Raw genomic sequence first — 22193 nt, 5'->3', positions numbered from 1 at the left:
CTCAGCTCGTTACCTGTATAAAAGACACCTGGGAGCCAGAAATCTTTCTGATTGAGAGTGGGTCAAATACTTATTTCCCTCATTAAATTGCAAATCAATTTATAACATTTTTGACATGCGATTTCTGGATTTTTGATGTTGTTATTATGTCTCTCACTGTTCAAATAAACCTACCATTAAAATTATAGACTGATCATTTCTTTGTCAGTGGGCAAACATACAAAATCAGCAGGGGATCAAATTCTTTTTTCACTCACTCTCTTTGTTAAGGGTTTCGGTGACTTCATTAGCTGTGGTTGCTGATGCGTATATGGTTGAATCATCAGCATACAGTGGCAGGTCATTGGTAAAAATAGAAAAGAGTAGAGGGCCTATAGAGCTGCCCTGTGGTACACCACACTGTACATGTTTGACATTAGAGAAGCTTCCATTAAAGAGAACTCTTTGAGTTCTATTAGATAGATACAGTGGGGGAAAAAAGTATTTTGTCAGCCACCAATTGTGCAAGTTCTCCCACTAAAAAAGATGAGAGAGGCCTGTAATTTTCATCATAGGTACACGTCAACTGTGACAGACAAAATGAGGGGAAAAAATCCAGAAAATCACATTGTAGGATTTTTAATGAATTTATTTGCAAATTATGGTGGAAAATAAGTATTTGGTCAATAACAAAAGTTTCTCAATACTTTGTTATATACCCTTTGTTGGCAATGACACAGGTCAAACGTTTTCTGTAAGGTTTTCACACACTGTTGCTTGTATTTTGGCCCATTCCTCCATGCAGATCTCCTCTAGAGCAGTGATGTTTTTGGGGCTGTCGCTGGGCAACACGGACTTTCAACTCCCTCCAAAGATTTTCTATGGGGTTGAGATCTGGAGACTGGCTAGGCCATTCCTGGACCTTGAAATGCTTCTTACGAAGCCACTCCTTCGTTGCCCGGGCGGTGTGTTTGGGATCATTGTCATGCTGAAAGACCCAGCCACGTTTCATCTTCAATGCCCTTGCTGATGGAAGGAGGTTTTCACTCAAAACTCACGATACATGGCCCCATTCATTCTTTCCTTTACACGGATCAGTCGTTCTGGTCCCTTTGCAGAAAAACAGCCCCAAAGCATGATGTTTCCACCCCCATGCTTCACAGTAGGTATGGTGTTCTTTGGATGCAACTCAGCATTCTTTGTCCTCCAAACACGACGAGTTGAGTTTTTACCAAAAAGTTCTATTTTGGTTTCATCTGACCATATGACATTCTCCCAATCCTCTTCTGGATCATCCAAATGCACTCTAGCAAACTTCAGACGGGCCTGGACATGTACTGGCTTAAGCAGGGGGACACGTCTGGCACTGCAGGATTTGAGTCCCTGGCGGCGTAGTGTGTTACTGATGGTAGGCTTTGTTACTTTGGTCCCAGCTCTCTGCAGGTCATTCACTAGGTCCCTCTGTGTGGTTCTGGGATTTTTGCTCACCGTTCTTGTGATCATTTTGACCCCACGGGGTGAGATCTTGCGTGGAGCCCCAGATCGAGGGAGATTATCAGTGGTCTTGTATGTCTTCCATTTCCTAATAATTGCTCCCACAGTTGATTTCTTCAAACCAAGCTGCTTACCTATTGCAGATTCAGTCTTCGCAGCCTGGTGCAGGTCTACAATTTTGTTTCTGGTGTCCTCTGACAGCTCTTTGGTCTTGGCCATAGTGGAGTTTGGAGTGTGACTGTTTGAGGTTGTGGACAGGTGTCTTTTATACTGATAACAAGTTCAAACAGGTGCCATTAATACAGGTAACGGGTAGAGGACAGAGGAGCCTCTTAAAGAAGAAGTTACAGGTCTGTGAGAGCCAGAAATCTTGCTTGTTTGTAGGTGACCAAATACTTATTTTCCACCATAATTTGCAAATAAATTCATTAAAAATCCTACAATGTGATTTTCTGGATTTCTTTTCCTCAATTTGTCTGTCATAGTTGACGTGTACCTATGATGAAAATTACAGGCCTCTCTCATCTTTTTAAGTGGGAGAACTTGCACAATTGGTGGCTGACTAAATACGTTTTTTTCTCCACTGTAGCTCTGAATCCACGATATGGCAGAGGTTGAAAAGCCAGAACACATAAGTTTTTTCAACAACAGGTTATGGTCAATAATATCAAAGGCTGCACTGAAATCTAACAGTACAGCACCCACAATCTTCTTATTATCAATTTTCTTTCAACCAATCATCAGTCATTTGTGTCAGTGCAGTACATGTTGAGTGCCCTTCCCTATAAGCATGTTGAAAGTCTGTTGTTAATTTGTTTACAGAGAAATAGCATTGTATTTGGTCAAACACAATCTTTCTAACAGTTTGCTAAGAGCTGGCAGCAAGCTTATAGGTCTACTGTTAGAACCAGTAAAGGCCGCTTTACCATTCTTGGGTAGCGGAATTACTTTTGCTTCCCTCCAGGCCTGAGGACAAAGACTTTCCTCTAGGCTCAGATTAAAGATATGACAGATAGGAGTGGCTATAGAGTCAGCTACCATCCTCAGTAGATTTCCATCTAAGTTGTCAATGCCAGGAGGTTTGTCATTATTGATCGATAACAATAATTGTTCTACCTCTCCCACACTAACTTTACAAAATTCTAACTTGCAATGCTTTTCTTTCATTATTTGTTTTTTTATGCATGAATACGATGGCTCACTGTTCATTGTTGGCATTTCCTGCCTAAGTTTGCTCACTTTGACAATGAAGTAATCATTAAAATAATTGGCAACATCAAATGGTTTTGTGATGAATAAGCCATCTGATTCGATGAAAGATGGAGTTAAATTTGTCTTTCTACCCATAATTTCATTTAAAGTACTCCAACGTTTTTTTCATCCTTCTTTAATCATTGATCTTGGCTTCATAATACAGTTTCTTCTTCTTTTTGTTGAGTTTAGTCACATAATTTCTCAATTTGCAGTAAGTCAACCAGTCAGATGCGCAGCCAGACTTATTAGCCACTCCAAGTTCATTAGAGTTAACTGCACCTCAGATTGCAGCCCAAATAAATGCTTCACAGAGTCCAAGTAAAAGACACATCTCAACATCAACTGGTCAGAGGAGACTGCGTGAATCAGGCCTTCATTTACATTCATGGTTGAACTGCTGCAAAGAAACCACTACTAAAGGACACCAATAAGAAGAAGAGACTTGCTTGGGCCAAGAAACACAAGCAAAGATTTTTGGTTCTAACCGCCTTGTCTTTGTGAGACGCAGAGTAGGTGAACGGATTATCTCCGCATGTGTGGTTCCCACCGTGAAGCATGGAGGAGGAGGTGTGATGGTGTGGGGGGTGCTTTGCTGGTGACGCTGTCTGTGATTTATTTAGAATTCAAGGCCCTCCCGACCTCAACCCAATTGAGATGGTTTGGGATGAGTTGGACCGCAGAGTGAAGGAAAAGAAGCCAACAAGTGCTCAGCATATGTGGGAACTCCTTCAAGACTGTTGGAAAAGCATTCCCAGTGAAGCTGGTTGAGAGAATGCCAAGAGTGATTAAAGCTGTCATCAAGGCAAAGGGTTGCTATATATTTTAATTTATTTAACTTTTTTTGGTTACTACATGATTCCATATGTGTTATTTCATAGTTTTGATGTCTTCACTATTATTCTACAATGTAGAAAATAGTAAAAATTAAGAAAAACCCTTGAATGAGTAGGTGTGTCCAAACTTTTGACTGGTACTGTATAAAACAATCAATCCCTAATATACAGTACCGTTCAAAAGTTTGGAGTCACTTAGAAATGTCCATGTTTTCGAAAGAAAAGCAATTTGTTTGTCCATTAAAATAACATCAAATTGATCAGAAATACAGTGTCGACATTGTTAATGTGGTAAATGGCTATTGTAGCTGGAAACGGCTGATTTTTAATGGAATATCTACATAGGCGTACAGAGGCCCATTATCAGCAACCATCAGTCCTGTGTTCCAATGGCACATTGTGTTTGCTAATACAAGTTTATCATTTTAAAAGGCTAATTGATCATTAGAAAACCCTTTTGCAATTATGTTAGCACAGCTGAAAACTGTTGTGCTGATTTAAAGAAGCAATAAAACTGGCCTTCTTGAGACTAGTTGAGTATCTGGAGCATCAGCAATTGTGGGTTTGATTACAGGCTCAAAAAGGCCAGAAACAAATAACTTTCTTCTGAAACTCGTCTGTCTATTCTTGTTCTGAGAAATGAAGGCTTTTCCATGTGAGAAATTGCCAAGAAACTGAAGATCTCGTACAACGCTGTGTACTACTCCCTTCACAGAACAGCGCAAACTGTCTCTAACCAGAATAAAAAGAGCAGTGGGAGGCCCCGGTGCACAACTGAGCAAGACGACAAATACATTAGTGTCTAGTTTGAGAAACAGACGCCTCACAGGTCCTCAACTGGCAGCTTCATTAAATAGTACCGGCAAAACACCAGTCTCAACGTCAACAGTGAAGCGGCGACTCTGTGATGCTGACCTTCTAGGCAGAGTTGCAAAGAAAAAGCCATATCTCAGACTGGCCAATAAAAAGAAAAGATTAAGATGGGTAAAAGAACACAGACACTGGTCAGAGGAAGATTGGATAAAAGTGTTATGGACAGACGAATCAAAGTTTGAGGTGTTCGGATCACAAAGAAGAACATTTGTGAGACGCAGACCAAATGAAAAGATGCTGGAGGAGGCAATGTGATGGTCTGGGGGTGCTTTGGTGGTGGAAATGTGGGAGATTTGTACAGTGTAAAAGGGATCTTGAAGAAGGAAGGCTATTACTCCATTTTGCAACGCCATGCCATACCCTGTGGACGGTGCTTGATTGGAGCCAATTTCCTCCTACAGCAGGACAATGACCAAATCACAGCTCCAAACTATGCAAGAACTATTTAGGGAAGAAGCAGTCAGCTGGTATTCTGTCTATAATGGAGTGGCCAGGACAGTCACCGGATCTCAACCCTATTGAGCTGTTGTGGGAGCAGCTTGACCATATGGTACGTAAGAAGTGTCCATCAAGCCAATCCAACTTGTGGGAGGTGCTTCAGGAAGCATTGGGTGAAATCTCTTCAGATTACCTCAACAAATTTACAACTAGAATGCCAAAGGTCTGCAAGGCTGTAATTGCTGCAAATGGAGGATTCTTTGACGAAAGTTTGAAGGACACAATTATTACTTCAATTAAAAATCATTATTTCTAACATTGTCAATGACTACATTTCCTATTCATTTTGCTATATTTCCTATTCAAACTAATTTAATGTATGTTTTCATGGAAAACAAGGACATTTCTAAGTGACCCCAAACTTTTGAACAGTAGTGTATACACACAACACAATCCCCAAAAGGCAGACCATATGCTATCCCCGGCATTTCCTTCTCAGCCACGTACTATAATCTTACGACTCACTTTTGAGACATGCTACTATTTAGCAATTGTTTCAGTGAGAACTTGAAACTACCCATTTGAAGGTATACGTTTCAAATTCTTCGGAAGACTAAAGGTAAAGTAGTTACATAGGTACCTGGGGACCACAATCTTGTACAAGACACAATTTAATCTGAGAGTGTCTCTCCTCCACTTTGAGCCATCTAAGGCTTTCAATGTGGGAATGGTCAAGATGAGTATGTGCTGGAAGTTTAAGAATTTTGCTGACAAATTTAGTCTGAGATGTCTGCAATTTATGTTTTATTATCTTAGGGGCACTATTGTACCAGGAAGAGCATGCATAGTCGAAGTAGCACTGAACAAGAGCCCCTGCCAATGCCACCATTCCATTCTTATCCAGATATTTGGAGGTTCTTGCCAGAAACCTAATTTTATGGTTAACTTTGGAGATAACTTTTTGTGCCATGCTCTCCCCTGTCAGATGGTTATCTAGCACACATCCAATATAATTAAGTCTTTCCTCAGTTTCACTTTGGACCCGAACAAGATGGACTGTTTTTCCAAGGTGAAGTCACAGCTTATTGTCATATAGCCATTTACTGACATTCAGAAGTTAAGCACTGAGGGCTTTCTCAACCACATTTTTATCTTTGTGGGAAACCAACAGTGCAGAATCATCTGCAGAGAGGGAAAAGTCACATGTACAGGCAGATTTCTGATCATTTATATACAACAGAAAGAAAAGTGGACCCAACACACTCCCTTGGGGTACCCCGCAGTTCAAGCTTTTGGGTTTAGACAGGGTCCCATCCACATCCACCATCTGTTTTCTTACTTACAGATAAGAGAGAACCCATTTTACGGTTGTTAAAGCCCATGGCTCTTAGTTTGATTAACAGAATCTCATGATCCACTGTATCAAACGCCTTTTGGAGATCTAACATCTACTTCCTTCCTGATATGGTCAGTTTGATATAGTAGGCAAGTGTCGGTGGAATGGGATTTCCTAAAACCAGATTAGAGCTCATAATTTTTAATTAATATAGTAGGTTATGTAAGGAAATATAACTGTCAATCTGCTCGAAGATAATATTTTCTGTGTCCTTCGATAAAATACACAGGATTGAGACAGGCCGATATTTTCCATGATCTAACTTATTCCCTTTTTTATATAGAGGAATAACCCTTGCGAGTTTTAGTTCACTGAAAAAAAGCCTAGTTCAATAGACAGATTTACAATGTGAGTTACGCAAGGGGTGATAATTATTGCAGCATCCCTTAGAAATATGGCAGGAATGTTGTCAAGGCCAGTTGCCTTGGAATGGTCAAGTTCTTTCAGCTTCTTTAGCACAGTTGACTCAGACACTTTTTCAAATGAAAAAGTATCTACTTGAATCCCCTGCTGCGAGTAAAACTGCTGGACTTGACTCTTCCCATAGCAACCTGATTGACAAGGTAACTTGCTAACTAATGTATTAGCTATAGTTGTAAAGTAGCTATTCAACCATGGACTTGTCTGATGTAACCTTTCCTCCAATGTCCAATCTAAGATTTTGAGTTTTGGTCTTTAATCTACTGTAACCTAACAGCTTCAGACACTTCCATAATTTACTCAGATTGTTCCTATTCTCAACTATTTTGTCATTTAAATTATCTTTCTTGGCCTTCTATCAACCTGTTAACCTCATTTCTTAATTTTTTATAGTCTATAAAAATTGAATCTACCTTGGATTTCCTGATCTCCAGAAAGCGTTCATTTTTCTAAGCTTAATTGCCTTTCAAATGTTCTTGTTTATCCATGGTTCTGTTCTTTGTTTAATTCGAAGATATATATTTTTTTAGATCTTCATAGACCTTTTAAAACTGTTATGACAATTTAAAAATGTTTTCTGAACCTTCCTACTACAGAAAATGATGGAATGATCACGGAGCCCATAGTTTACAACCCCACTGTTTGATATCCTTGATCTATCCGACACCAACACAAGGTCAATAATAGTTTGGGTAGAAGGACAGACCCTAGTGGGCTCATTAATCAGCTTGTGTAAGGCAAACGGATGACAAAAATTCTTAAGAGCTTTAAAAGTAGCTTTGTCCTTTTTGAGCATGTCTGTATTAAAACCACCAGTGACAATAACCTCTGATTTACCTAAATCAAGTCTCCTCCAACAATTCATAAAACTTGTACTGGTCTGGTGGTCTATAACAGGTTCCGACTATAATGTGTTTGCATTTTGGTAATAGAATGTCCAACCACACAGCTTCAATCTCATCATGGTTTAAATCTGATCTATAGTTGAACCCAATATTTGATCTTACATACATACAAACTCTCTCGCCTTTGCGATTGCGGTAAATTCAGCAATTGCATTCTTCTCATATTACTCTGTAGGCTACTGACCTATTCAATGCTTCCCCCAGAATCTCACCATACATACAGTGGGGAGAACAAGTATTTGATACACTGCCGATTTTGCAGGTTTTCCTACTTACAAAGCATGTAGAGGTCTGTCATTTTTATCATAGGTACACTTCAACTGTGAGAGACGGAATCTAAAACAAAAATCCAAAAAATCACATTGTATGATTTTTAAGTCATTAATTTGCATTTTATTGCATGAAATAAGTATTTGATCACCTACCAACCAGTAAGAATTCCGGCTCTCACAGACCTGTTAGTTTTTCTTTAAGAAGCCCTCCTGTTCTCCACTCATTACCTGTATTAACTGCACCTGTTTGAACTCGTTACCTGTATAAAAGACACCTGTCCACACACTCAATCAAACAGACTCCAACCTCTCCACAATGGCCAAGACCAGAGAGCTGTGTAAGGACATCAGGGATAAAATTGTAGACCTGCACAAGGCTGGGATGGGCTACAGGACAATAGGCAAGCAGCTTGGTGAGAAGGCAACAACTGTTGGCGCAATTAGAAAATGGAAGAAGTTCAAGATGACGGTCAATCACCCTCGGTCTGGGGCTCCATGCAAGATCTCACCTCGTGGGGCATCAATGATCATGAGGAAGGTGAGGGATCAGCCCAGAACTACACGGCAGGACCTGGTCAATGACCTGAAGAGAGCTGGGACCACAGTCTCAAAGAAAACCATTAGTAACACACTACGCCGTCATGGATTAAAATCCTGCAGTGCACGCAAGGTCCCCCTGCTCAAGCCAGCGCATGTCCAGGCCCGTCTGAAGTTTGCCAATGACCATCTGGATGATCCAGAGGAGGAATGGGAGAAGGTCATGTGGTCTGATGAGACAAAAATAGAGCTTTTTGGTCTAAAATCCACTCGCCGTGTTTGGAGGAAGAAGAAGGATGAGTACAACCCCAAGAACACCATCCCAACCGTGAAGCATGGAGTGGAAACATCATTCTTTGGGGATGCTTTTCTGCAAAGGGGACAGGACGACTGCACCGTATTGAGGGGAGGATGGATGGAGCAATGTATCGCGGGATCTTGGCCATCAACCTCCTTCCCTCAGTAAGAGCATTGAAGATGGGTCGTGGCTGGGTCTTCCAGCATGACAACGACCCGAAACACACAGCCAGGGCAACTAAGGAGTGGCTCCGTAAGAAGCATCTCAAGGTCCTGGAGTGACCTGAACCCAATAGAAAATCTTTGGAGGGAGCTGAAAGTCCGTATTGCCCAGCGACAGCCCCGAAACCTGAAGGATCTGGAGAAGGTCTGTATGGAGGAGTGGGCCAAAATCCCTGCTGCAGTGTGTGCAAACCTGGTCAAGACCTACAGGAAACGTATGATCTCTGTAATTGCAAACAAAGGTTTCTGTACCAAATATTAAGTTCTGCTTTTCTGATGTATCAAATACTTATGTCAAGCAATAAAATGCAAATTAATTACTTAAAAATCATGCAATGTGATTTTCTGGATTTTTGTTTTAGATTCTGTCTCTCACAGTTGAAGTGTACCTATGATAAAAAATTACAGACCTCTACATGCTTTGTAAGTAGGAAAACCTGCAAAATCGGCAGTGTATCAAATACTTGTTCTCTCCACTGTATGCCTGTAGTTATTGAACTCAACGTGCAGAAGGTTTGTTTGTTGTGAATGAGTGGGGGGAACCAGCCAGGCCCACCCTTGCCTTCGCCCCTGAATGGTTGTGTGCCATGTCTATCATGTTAAACACCTATCAAGGATTGTGAGATCTGGCATGTGTCTGCAATGTAGTCAGCCTGGAACCCATCATTTACAATTGTCTTTATGTTGTCTGCAATGCCTCTTTAAGGGGACAGTTCACTCTAAAATCAAAGTCATTTGCAGACCTCAGAAGTGGTCTAATGTTGATATATGTCCATGTCGCATGGCATCCGTTGCATTGAGCTATATGCCAAATGAAATGGAAAGATAGGCTAGTAGTTTAATTTACTGATTTAATTCGGTGTCTATATTTTCGGTATATAGCTGGAAATACACAAAGCTTGGGATGTGGACACATCTCGACGTTCGACCAAACTTTGAACTATCACTTTAAGTTTAACGAATGTATGTTTCTGATTGGTTCCTGGGCCCTCTAGATCTGGTGGCTGGACGCAGAGCTGACGTGTGGTCAGACGCGCCCGCTAGTCTTCACTCAGGGCCATTCAGTCTGCAACCGCTCCTTCTTCCCCTGCTTCGACACACCTGCTGTCAAGAGCACTTACACCGCTACTGTCAGGGTGAGTGTCCCTGTCACACCTCTAGTGCCGGTTTCCAGAGAAACCTGACCCTATTGTTTTGATGTTGACATAACATAAACCTGTGTTTACATTTTTATGTAACACACATCAGCCGTCAAGAGGAGTCCTCTTGGTCCTCTGTAGCTCAGCTGGTAGAGCACGGCGCTTGTAACGCCAAGGTAGTGGGTTCGATCCCCGGGACCACCCACACACAAAAAAAAAAAAAAAAAAAAATGTATGCACGCATGACTGTAAGTCGCTTTGGATAAAAGCGTCTGCTAAATGGCATATCATATTATATTATATTATAAGAGCACCTACACGCCACCATCAGGGCAAGTCACCATACAAACCTGCGTCGTGTTGATGTAGCTAATGTTTATTTTTTTATTTAACCTTCATTTTATAAGGTAGTCATACTGAGACCAAGGTCTCTTTTACAGATGAGCTCTGAATTACATAAATTACAGAAAATACACACATCAAAATATAAATACAAAATGCAAGCAGAAAGAAGAAACAGTCATAAAAAACAAACGCATTCATCAGTAATAAGGTAATAAGGGTCTCAATCAGCTTTCTGAATTGCACTAGAGGCACCAGAACATCAAGTTTAAGAACATTTTGAAGATTGTTCCACAAATAAGGTGCAAGAAAACAACTAAAAGCTGATTTAACTAACTCAGTAGAGACCAAAGGAACTTCCAGAGTTAGCCATCCCTGAGACTGGGTGTGGTAACTCAAATGTCTAAAGTTTAGTAATGATGTTCGGTCCATGGGGACTTTTTGCAAAAGGGCTTCATAAATAGCAATGTATCAACCTATGTGACATCAAAGAGGGCCAACCAACTTTCTGGTAGAGAATGCAATGATGATGAGTACTAAAACTGTGGCCCGTAACAAAGTGCAATGCGCTATGATGAACTGCATCTAACGGCTTTAATGAAGTGACAGCTGAGTTCATGTGAAAGAAAAAAAATTTATGCACTCACTAACTGTAAGTCGCTCTGGATAAGAGCGTCTGCTAAATGACTAAAATGTAAAATGATGTCGCCATAGTCTAGGACCGATAGGAACGTCGACTGAAGAATCTGCTTTCTACTATTTAGCGAGAGGCAGGACCTATTTATATAGAAGAAGCCCATTTTTATTCTCAGCTTCTTAACTAACTCATCAATATGCTTTTTAAGACAGCTTTTCATCTATCCAGATGCCCAGATATTTGTAAGCACAGACACGATCAATATGGACACCATCCAAAGTACATTTGCTTAAAACATCAGACTTATTTTTATGCTCTCTAGAGAACAACATATACTTAGTTTTACCTGCATTTAGGACTAATTTCAGGTCAATAAAGGTTGTCTGTAGTACAATGAAGGCAGACTGTAGTTCAGATAGATCCTGGTCAACAGTGGGGGCAATAGCATACACAACAGTATCATCGGCATACAAGTGCAGGTTAAATGTTTTTACAGACAAGTCGATATTGTTAATGTAAACAGTAAAAAGTACAGGACCCAGAACCGACCCCTGCAGGACACCTTTCGTAATACCCAGGAAACATGATTTAATACCATAAGTAGATATACAGTGTATTCTGAAAGTTTTCAGACCCCTTGACTTTTTCCACATTTTGTTACGTTACGGCCTTATTCTAAAATTGATTAAATAGTTTTCCCCCCCCTTATCAATCTACACACAATACCCCATAATGACAAAGCAAAAACAGGTTTTTAGACATTTTTGCACATTTATAAAAAAAAGAACTGAAATATCACATTTACATAAGTATTCAGACCCTTTACTCAGTACTTTGTTGAAGCACCTTTGGCAGCGATTACAGCCTCGAGTCTGCTTGGGTATGTCGCTACAAGCATGGCACACCTGTATTTGGGGAGTTTCTCCCATTCTTCTCTGCAGATCCTCTCAAGCTCTGTCAGGTTGGATGGGGAGTGTCGCTGCACAGCTATTTTCAGGTCTCTCCAGAGATGTTCGATCGGGTCCGGCCTCTGGCTGGGCCACTCAAGGACATTCAGAGACTTGTCCTGAAGTCTCTCCTGTGTTGTCTTGGCTTGGCTGTGTGCTTAGGATCGTTGTCCTGTTGGAAGGTGAACCTTCGCCTGGTCTGGAACAGGTTTTCATCAAGGATCTCTCTGTACTTTGCTACGTTAATCTTTCCCTCGATCCTGACTAGTCTCCCAGTCCCTGCAGCTGAAAAACATCCCCACAGCATGATGCTGCCACCACCATGCTTCACCGTAGGGATGGTGCCAGGTTTCCTCCAGACCAAAGAGTTCAATCTTGGTTTCATCAGACCAGAAAATCTTGTTTCTCATGGTCTGAGAGTCCTTTAGGTGCCTTTTGGCAAACTCCAAGCGGGCTGTCATGTGCCTTTTACTGAGGAGTGGCTTCCGTCTGGCCACTCTACTATAAAAGCCTGATTAGTGTAGTGCTGCAGAGATGGCTGTCCTTCTGGAAGGTTCTCCCATCTCCACAGAGGAACTCCGGAGCGCTGTCAGAGTGACCATCGGGTTCTTGGTCACCTCCCTGACCAAGGCCCTTCTCCCCCAATTGCTCAGTTTGGCCGGGCGGCCAGCTCTAGGAAGAGTCTTGGTGGTTCAAAACTTCTTCCATTTAAGAATGATGTAGGCCACTGTGTTCTTGGGGACCTTCAATGCTGCAGACATTTTTTGGTACCCTTCCCAAGATCTGTGCCTCAACACAATCCTGTCTCGGAACTCTACGGGCAATTCCTTCGACCTCATGGCTTGGTTTTTGCTCTGACATGCACTGTCAACTGTGGGACCTTATATAGACCGGTGTGTGCCTTTCCAAATAATGTCCAATCAATTGAATTTACCACAGGTGGGCTCCAATCAAGTTGTAGAAACATCTCAAGGATGATCAATGAAAACAGGATGCACCTTAGCTCAATTTCAAGTCTCATAGCAAAGGGTCTGAATACTTATGTAAATAAGGTATTTCTGTTTCTTATTTTTATAAATGTGAATACTTTCCGAATGCACTGTACATTGAGTTCTATCTGTCAAGTCATTTTTTTTACCAGTTACATGCAGCCTGTTCTAGGCCAATCGAGGAAAGCCTCTGAATTAGGATTGAGTGATCAACAGTATAGTGCTACGACCTGGTCTAAAACTCGACTGTACATTTAGAATACATTTCAAAGATAAGAAAGATCTTAGCTGAGAAAAAATCAAGGATTCTAATATTTTAGCTAGGCAATAAAGTTTAGAAATAGGCCGATAATTATTTAGGTCACAAGGGTCAACACCTTTGAAGGGGGAGTACATGGGCCACCTTCCAAACCTTGGGGATAGTACCAAATATAATCATCAGGTGAAAAATATTACATTTACATTTTCATCATTTAGCAGACGCTCTTATCCAGAGCGACTTACAAATTGGTGGATTCACCTTATGATAGCCAGTGGGACAACCACTTTACAATTATACTTTTTTTGAGGGGTTGGGGTAAGGGGGGGTAGAAGGATTACTTTATCCTATCCCAGGTATTCCTTTAAGAGGTGGGGTTTCAAGTGTCTCCGGAAGGTGGTGAGTGACTCCGCTGTCCTGGCGTCATGAGGGAGCTTGTTCCAGAGCAGCGAACAGTTTTGACTGGGCTGAGCGGGAACTGTGCTTCCGTAGAGGTAGGGGAGCTAGCAGGCCAGAGGTGGATGAACGCAATGCCCTCGTTTGGGTGTAGGGACTGATCAGAGCCTGAAGGTACGGAGGTGCCGTTCCCCTCACAGCTCCGTAGGCAAGCACCATGGTCTTGTAGCAGATGCAAGCTTCAACTGGAAGCCAGTGGAGTGTGCGGAGGAGCGGGGTGACGTGAGAGAACTTGGGAAGGTTGAACACCAGTTAATGATTGAGCAATCAGTGGGGCAGAGAGTTGCAGCAAAAATGGATCAAGTATATTAGCTCCAGTGGATCTTTTTACATCACTCTTAAGCAAGGCATCTAGCACATCACAGATAGTAAATTGTTGAAATGAAAACAAATATTCACTAGAAGTTGACGGGTTAACCATCGAGTCAGCTAGAGGCTGGCAGAGGGAAGAGCAGTCAATTGACTGACCAGGGTTAATATACCACCGTTTCTGTCAAATAAAAAGCCTGCAGTGATAAAATGTTTATTTTAAAGCATCACTTATCCTATTCCCAGTTATTATGCCAGAGTCAGACAGAACTTGCTTAGGCAGGGAAGAAGAGGAATTTGTACGCTTCAGTGCATTTACTGTTTTCCTAAATGTTGAAGGATCACCAGCAGAGTCAGATAGAGCTTAAAAGGTAGCTTGATTTAGCATTCTTAATCAAGATAGTACATCTGTTTCTCAATTGTCTGAAACATTGCCAGTCCACTACAGAGTCAGTTTTCCTTGGTTTGGCCAAGGCCTGATTTCTCCTCTGAATGAGCTCAGATTATTCTGAAGAATTCCCAAGGGTTCGATCTATCTTTGATTCTGAATTGTTTAAAAGGGGCATGTTTATCTGCCAGATGAATAAATATGGAGGATACATTTTCTAGAGCCAACACAGGGTCAGGAATACAGGAAGGAGTGGCTAAATCAGAGTAAAAAACCTTGAGCAGAAAATGTAAAATGTATCTTCTTAATTGCATGAGGATTAGTATTTTTCTGTTTCGTATCTCTAATACATACTATGGGACAATGATCACTGAGCTCATATGAAAATACTCCACTAGACAAATATTTATGGGGGTTATTAGTAAGAATTAAATAAATCAATGAAGAGTTAACAGGGTTTTTCACATTTAGCCATGTGGGTTTTGAGATCAATTGAGTCAGATTAAAATCAATGCATATACTCTTAAATTGATCTGAGGCCAGGGATAGCCAATCCAGATTCAAATCCCCTAAAATGACCAACTTCGAGGACAGAAAAGGTGTTAAACACTCAGATATAGCACCAATAGCATCTGTCATGGCAGCAGCGGGGCGGTAAATCCCACAACAAATACATTTTTATTCGCGTTTATGGATACATCTACAACCAGGAGGTCAAATCTCTTGGGTAACGTAACGGAGTTAAGAACGTACCGTAAGCTCACTCCACAGCTAGCTTCAAATGTCGCTGATGGTGCTATCGAATTCGAGAGCTCAAATGGTTGGTAAGTTGTCACGGAGGGCTGTCACGTGTGTTTGCGAGCAGAGGATCACTGGTTCGAGCCCGGTATGGGGACAGGGACAGTGGAGGAAGCTATACTTATAGCAGCACACTGATGTCCGTTTTACTAACAGGTGTGAGAGAACTAGGCTGTGTTTACTAGCCCACGGTGTCATGGCGTCATTCACCTTCCCTGTCCCCGCGTCCAGGGTTGGTCATACCGGGAATTAACCAAGACGTTACATACAATAGGTATAAAAGTGGGAAAAACAAAACCAAAAAGTATTTGGTTTGTTCAAGTAATACCTTGTGTTCTTTCAATGTGTTCTCTTGTTTTGTGCCTATGGAAGAAACAGTGGTGTAGTGCAGTGAGGTGTCCAGAACATTTTGAATGGGGTAGCCAAGGTGGGGCACTGACACAGTTTAGGGGGGGCCATAAAATGTTGAACCTTCATCGATGCAAGGTGGATTTTTTTCAATATAATTATAATGGTTCAAAGTATTAAATGCTTCAGCTTAGGTTTGGTACATTCCCCTGTTCAAATAAATCATAAATAAATTCAAAAAGTCGTGTTACAGTGTTTGCATTCAAGGTCAGGATTTTATATAAGGGTATTAGCATACAGCATTAAATTCACTTGAAAGTGCTATCCAAAGTGCACATTATGTTTTTAATGGGACCTCCAATGTTTTATGGGCTTTATAGTAAAGAAATGTCATTTAACTGTAAAAATGTATAAACTTTTAATGTGTCATGAACACAACCAGTTTTGATGTTTTCATCTGATTGTCAAACAAATCACTTCAAAAAGTAGGTTAAGTAGATTACCTGCGCATGCTTGTCTACTCCAAAATAAGCCCAGCATCCGAACAGTGCACTGTGCACCTGCCATTTGAATGGAAAGGGACATCTATTACAAACACCATAAGTGGAATGATATTCAGCCTACAAAGTGGTGTGTATTTGAATGAATGCCAAGGGAAGCCAGGCTTTGCCAAAAATTAAGAATAGAAAATAAACAAATGTATAAAATGATTTCTCATTCGTGTGTCTGTTTCATAATTGTCCTTGAATTCGCAAGGGGCTGAATCTATTTAATCAGAGAAAACCTTGAGCGAGGCAAACAGTGCCCCTCTGTCTTCGTGTCTGTAGTCAATGTATCTGATATCATCAGATACATGGGTTACACATACTAAGACGGAGGGGCACTGTTTCGCTCGCTCAAGGTTTTCTCTGATGCTTTCTTCGTTGAGATTGATGAGTCTTGCTGTCGGTGTTCATCTTGGTCAAAATTATCAAAATATTCAGACAGAGTTTGAATCTTAATCTGGTTTATTTGCTCTCTCTGTCTGTCTTGGTTTCTCTCCATTTTAATCTGGTTTGTCTAAATAAAATGGCTTTTATAGAATTACACCCCTGTTTCTTTAATCTCACTGTTAATCTCACTCTGCTTTTCACAATCTACATCTCACTATCCCTTCTGTAGTCTCATTAGCACTCATTTTCCTGTGACTGTGACACTCCTGCTTTGACATAATCTCCCTTTGTCACCAAGAGCATCAAAATGAGTTTCATGAACTTTTTGTGTTTTTGTGGTGTGTGTGTGTGTGTGTGTGTGTGTGTGTGTGTGTGTGTGTGTGTGTGTGCATGCCTGTTTGTGGGCGTGTGCAGGTGCCGGATGGTGTGACGGTGTTGATGAGTGCCTCCCGTACTGCCTACTCCAAGCAGGACAGGGTGTTCCAGTTCTCCATGGAGTACCCCGTCCCAGCCTACCTGGTGGCCCTGGTGGCAGGGGACCTGCAGCACGTCGACATCGGCCCCAGGTCAGTGGGAGTGACCCGAGTTAGCGTTAATCTTCATGTACTGGACCTATGTCTCAATTATCTCTTCTTCCTCCCAAAGTGTGCACTTGTTCACTTCCCTTCACTCATTTGAAAGGAAATGACTGGCATATATGGTGGAAACTCCCACTAGCTAATGCCTCCACCAATCCAATGCTTTAAGATTTGTGGGAAGTAGTGAAAGAGCAGTGTAGACTTCAGGAGAAAGATATTAGAGAAATTATTGTGATGCAACCTTTGTCATGAATGTGTCAAACTCCAGTCCTTGAGGGCTGCAGTTACTGTTGGTTGTCGTTCCTCCCTTAAATTGATCAATTAAGTCATTGATTAGCGAGGAAGTCCACACACCATTGTTTCCTAGGTTGAAATCAGACAATAATATACAGTGGGGAAAAAAAAGTATTTAGTCAGCCAGCAATTGTGCAAGTTCTCCCACTTAAAAAGATGAGAGAGGCCTGTAATTTTCATCATAGGTACACGTCAACTATGACAGACAAAATGAGACAAAAAAATCCAGAAAATCACATTGTAGGATTTTTTATGATTTTATTTGCAAATTATGGTGGTAAATAAGTATTTGGTCAATAACAAAAGTTTCTCAATACTTTGTTATATACCCTTTGATGGCAATGACACAGGTCAAACGTTTTCTGTAAGTCTTCACAAGGTTTTCACACACTGTTGCTGATATTTTGGCCCATTCCTCCATGCAGATTTCCTCTAGAGCAGTGATGTTTTGGGGCTGTCGCTGGGCAACACAGACTTTCAACTCCCTCCAAAGATTTTCTATGGGGTTGAGATCTGGAGACTGGCTAGGCCACTCCAGGACCTTGAAATGCTTCTTACGAAGCCACTCCTTCGTTGCCCGGGCGGTGTGTTTGGGATCATTGTCATGCTGAAAGACCCAGCCACGTTTCATCTTCAATGCCCTTGCTGATGGAAGGAGGTTTTCACTCAAAATCTCACGATATATGGCCCCATTCATTCTTTCCTTTACACGGATCAGTCGTCCTGGTCCCTTTGCAGAAAAACAGCCCCAAAGCATGATGTTTCCACCCCCATGCTTCACAGTAGGTATGGTGTTCTTTGGATGCAACTCAGCATTCTTTGTCCTCCAAACACAACGAGTTGAGTTTTTACCAAAAAGTTCTATTTTGGTTTCATCTGACCATATGACATTCTCCCAATCCTCTTCTGGATCATCCAAATGCACTCTAGCAAACTTCAGACGGGCCTGGACATGTACTGGCTTAAGCAGGGGGACACGTCTGGCACTGCAGGATTTGAGTCCCTGGCGGCGTAGTGTGTTACTGATGGTAGGCTTTGTTACTTTGGTCCCAGCTCTCTGCAGGTCATTCACTAGGTCCCCCCGTGTGGTTCTGGGATTTTTGCTCACCGTTCTTATGATCATTTTGACCCCACGGGGTGAGATCTTGCGTGGAGCTCCAGATCGAGGGAGATTATCAGTGGTCTTGTATGTCTTCCATTTCCTAATAATTGCTCCCACAGTTGATTTCTTCAAACCAAGCTGCTTACCTATTGCAGATTCAGTCTTCCCAGCCTGGTGCAGGTCTACAATTTTGTTTCTGGTGTCCTTTGACAGCTCTTTGGTCTTGGCCATAGTGGAGTTTGGAGTGTGACAGTTTGAGGTTGTGGACAGGTGTCTTTTATACTGATAACAAGTTCAAACAGGTGCCATTAATACAGGTAACGAGTGGAGGACAGAGGAGCCTCTTAAAGAAGAAGTTACAGGTCGGTGAGAGCCAGAAATCTTGCTTGTTTGTAGGTGACCAAATACTAATTTTCCACCATAATTTGCAATTAAATTCATTAAAAATCCTACAATGTGATTTTCTGGATTTTTTTCCCTCAATTTGTCTGTCATAGTTGACGTGTACCCAGTGGCGGCTCCTGAAAAAATTCTCAGGAGGGGCAATTTTTCTGATGATTTAGGTGACCTACACACATTTTAAAAAAGATATGTCCAGCAACAACATGAAGACAGGGGCAGCATATAAGTCAATACCAGAAGCATTTATTGACTGATCTGGGGAGATGGATTCCAGTTTCTGTGACAGATTATAAATAATCTCTGATGCCTTTGTTATATTAGCTTTTGGTTGAATGTACTGTCGTAGTAAATATATAATGTTATAGCTTGGTCTGACTAAAATCTTGTGCATGACCCATTTTGTGTTGGGCGTTTGTTTTCAATCAATGCTGTTCCTATCCTATAACAATGGACAAAAGAGTCCTATCTTGTCAGCCTTGTCAGCAGGTGGCCAAGGACAACACCCACGCCATAGGTCTCTCAGTTCTTCCAACTCACGAGTTCTTGCTCTGAGGACACACACACACACACATCATCACTGATAACACACACACACACACACATCATCACTGTTAAACACACACACACACACACACAAAAATCCCCTCTCTTTAGGCTGAACATTTGAAGACAGAGAAACCGACTCAGAGCCAATGCAACAGTGGAGGGGACCTCGCCCAACTCATCAGGACCAATCAGAAGATCAGAACTACTAGATTCAACCTACATCATTTATTGTATAAAATGTCTGCACACAATGTTTTCGGGGCTCTCTTCTCCCTAAGAGTTTGACGAACGAGTCCGTGCACGCGATTCCAGATATCTTTACCTCTGAATAAACTGCCTTTATTATACCATATCCACCCTGTCCAAAGTCTCTACTTGGTCTCAGTTCTCCAGTAAACTTGTGATTATCAACAGTACACAACGGTAACAAACAATTGGGGGAACTCACGGGGCAGATAGTAAGGTCGCAATGACACAGAAAGCAGTTCAATGTCGGGGTACAGAGTCGCTCTCTTACCAGGATCGCGGTCCGCTCTGACCAGGGTGAAGCCGGCCGGCTCCACTTCTCTGTCCGGGACTCTGTCATCCAGCCAAGTCTCCCAGCTGTATTGGGATTCCGCTGCCAGCAGCGTTTTCATTATTTAGTCCGTTCGTAGCGGGTATGTACACGATCAACAAGATCAGTCCAAAACCAACCACTGGAAATCCATGGTTGGCAGAATGTTTGTAAACTAAGTCTACAAATTAAAAACATAAAATAACGCCACACTGCAGGTCGCAACAGAGACGCTGCTAGCCGCTATTGTCTTAGTTACGTTCATGGTTACGTCACGTATGACGAAAGCGCGTAAGTGCAAGCCCACAGACACCCATAGAGAATGTATTGAAAGCTTTGAAATTTGAAAAAAATAGATTTTACATGACAGGCTATGAGAGACTTCTGGGCGATTTTCAACTTGACTGAAATCGCCCCAAAAACGGGCGGGGCCATTTGAAGCACGACTTTAGCCTGATTTGACATTTAGTGGCTGGCAGATCAGACGTGAACACTGATAACTACTGTTGCCGTGATATAATTGATTAGAAAAAAAATCCCTTCCTTTTCCCGTTTGGCAGTGCGTCGCCCATATCGCCCTATTGAACAGGCCGTCCCTGCGTGTACCTATGATGAAAATTACAGGCCTCTCTCATCTTTTTAAGTGGGAGAACTTGCACAATTGGTGGCTGACTAAATACTTTTTTTCCCCACTGTAAATGAAAGAACAACATCCAGCTGACACTGTGGCATTCCAGGCCTTGAGTTTGACGCCCCTGTACTGGCCCTATGCATCCACATATTATCATGTGTCAATGTCCTCCTTCCTCCATACCTTCATATATTTGCCCTAGTGACCTAATCGGCAGCATCACATGAGATTTTCACATGCACGCCAGCGTGGACGGGAAATATTTCTGGTATCTCAGATTGTTCTGGCAATTCTCACATAGAAACTTCATTGGGTGGAAGGATGTTCGATATGCTTTTTACATTTGTATCACAAACCATTTTAGAGAAAATCATGATTAAAGTGGCAATTTTAAGCTCCTTTTAGACCTTTACATGCCTCCTGTGATCCGTGAACCATACATGATATAGACAACATCTAGGAGTCATTATACTCCTTATAGTGTGCTCTAAAATATGAAGTATGTCTAGATTTTGAAATAAAATGTTTCGCATAAATGTATTCAACATAAAAAAATATGAATATGAATATCTTAAAACTACCCTTTTTTGATTTTGTTCATTTTTAGACATATTGTTGAAAACGATATACTCTAGAAGTACATCACATTTCCAGAGTGGGCTGGCGTGGAATCGCCCAAATAGCATGTGATTTCTATTATCTAGCTATAGTGGAAACGTTTCACCTCACTAGGAACCAAATGGAAGTAAACTGTTCGAAACTGGGTGGGACCTACCTGAATTTGTCCAATAAGAAACTCGTTTTTGCTGCAAAACGTTTTTGCTACGGTATGCACTAATGAATACACCCCTGCTGTCTTCCTCTGGCAGGAGCCGGGTGTGGGCAGAGCCGTGTATACTGACCTGTGCTGTGAGCAAGCTAGGGGGTAGCGTGGAGCACTGGCTGAACGTGGCGGAGGACCTCTTCGGACCCTACTTGTGGGGAAGGTTAGAGCAATACAGTTATTTGTTCTATGACACAAGAATCTCAACTATATAGAACAATGCATGAGGGTACAGGTCATGTTTTTTGTGACACTTATGCACACCAGAGTATGTAAACGGGGCGGAGCTGGAGCAGAGCGAGGAGCGTGCCCAATTTGACTGGAGCGCTGAGCGAGATTCCCAAAGGCTGGGGCTTTGTCCTTGTTGCCTGCTCCAATTTCGCTCCAGTAGCGCTCACTTCACGAGCTCAGGGCATGCCCGGCCCAGCATGCATTTGTAGTCTACTTGAGTCCTGCTATAGCCCCTTGCTTTAGCTACCGTCACGGAGTTCGCTAAATATTTTCATAAAGAAACTGATAGAACACACAGGTGCTAAATCAAGGTAACTTACAAAGATGAGGACCAAGAGTGGGGTGATGTAGTGTCCACAACTAAAGAATCATTGTGGAATCTCAAAATACACTTATCCCGAAAGCATGATGGTGTACTTTATTTACTACGTGCACATGCTAAAAGAAAGGAATGAGGTGGGTAGATAACTAAGTGTGTCATTGTAGCAAAGTATTTATAAAGTAAATACTTTGCAACGTTTCGTTTCTATTATCTATACCAGGGTTCGTCAACTAGGTTTGGCCTC

At 41.7% G+C, this 22193-nt stretch overlaps 1 protein-coding gene across 1 annotated transcript in view; it reads left to right on the top strand.

Annotated features, from left to right (window-relative positions):
* The window catches only part of LOC311105859 (aminopeptidase RNPEPL1-like), a 54000-nt gene that overhangs the window by 15655 nt on the left and 16152 nt on the right, over positions 1-22193 (top strand). Inside the window, exons 2-4 of the mRNA XM_084148073.1 lie at positions 9916-10056; positions 16879-17030; positions 21443-21559. Of these exons, the coding sequence (XP_084004199.1) occupies positions 9916-10056; positions 16879-17030; positions 21443-21559 (410 nt within the window). The remainder of the gene's footprint in view (positions 1-9915; positions 10057-16878; positions 17031-21442; positions 21560-22193) is intronic.

The sequence above is a fragment of the Coregonus lavaretus genome (assembly GCF_964263955.1).
Source record: "Coregonus lavaretus genome assembly, chromosome: 30".
NCBI classification, from domain to species: Eukaryota; Metazoa; Chordata; class Actinopteri; order Salmoniformes; family Salmonidae; genus Coregonus; species Coregonus lavaretus.
This window is presented reverse-complemented; position numbering and strand designations above follow the sequence as displayed.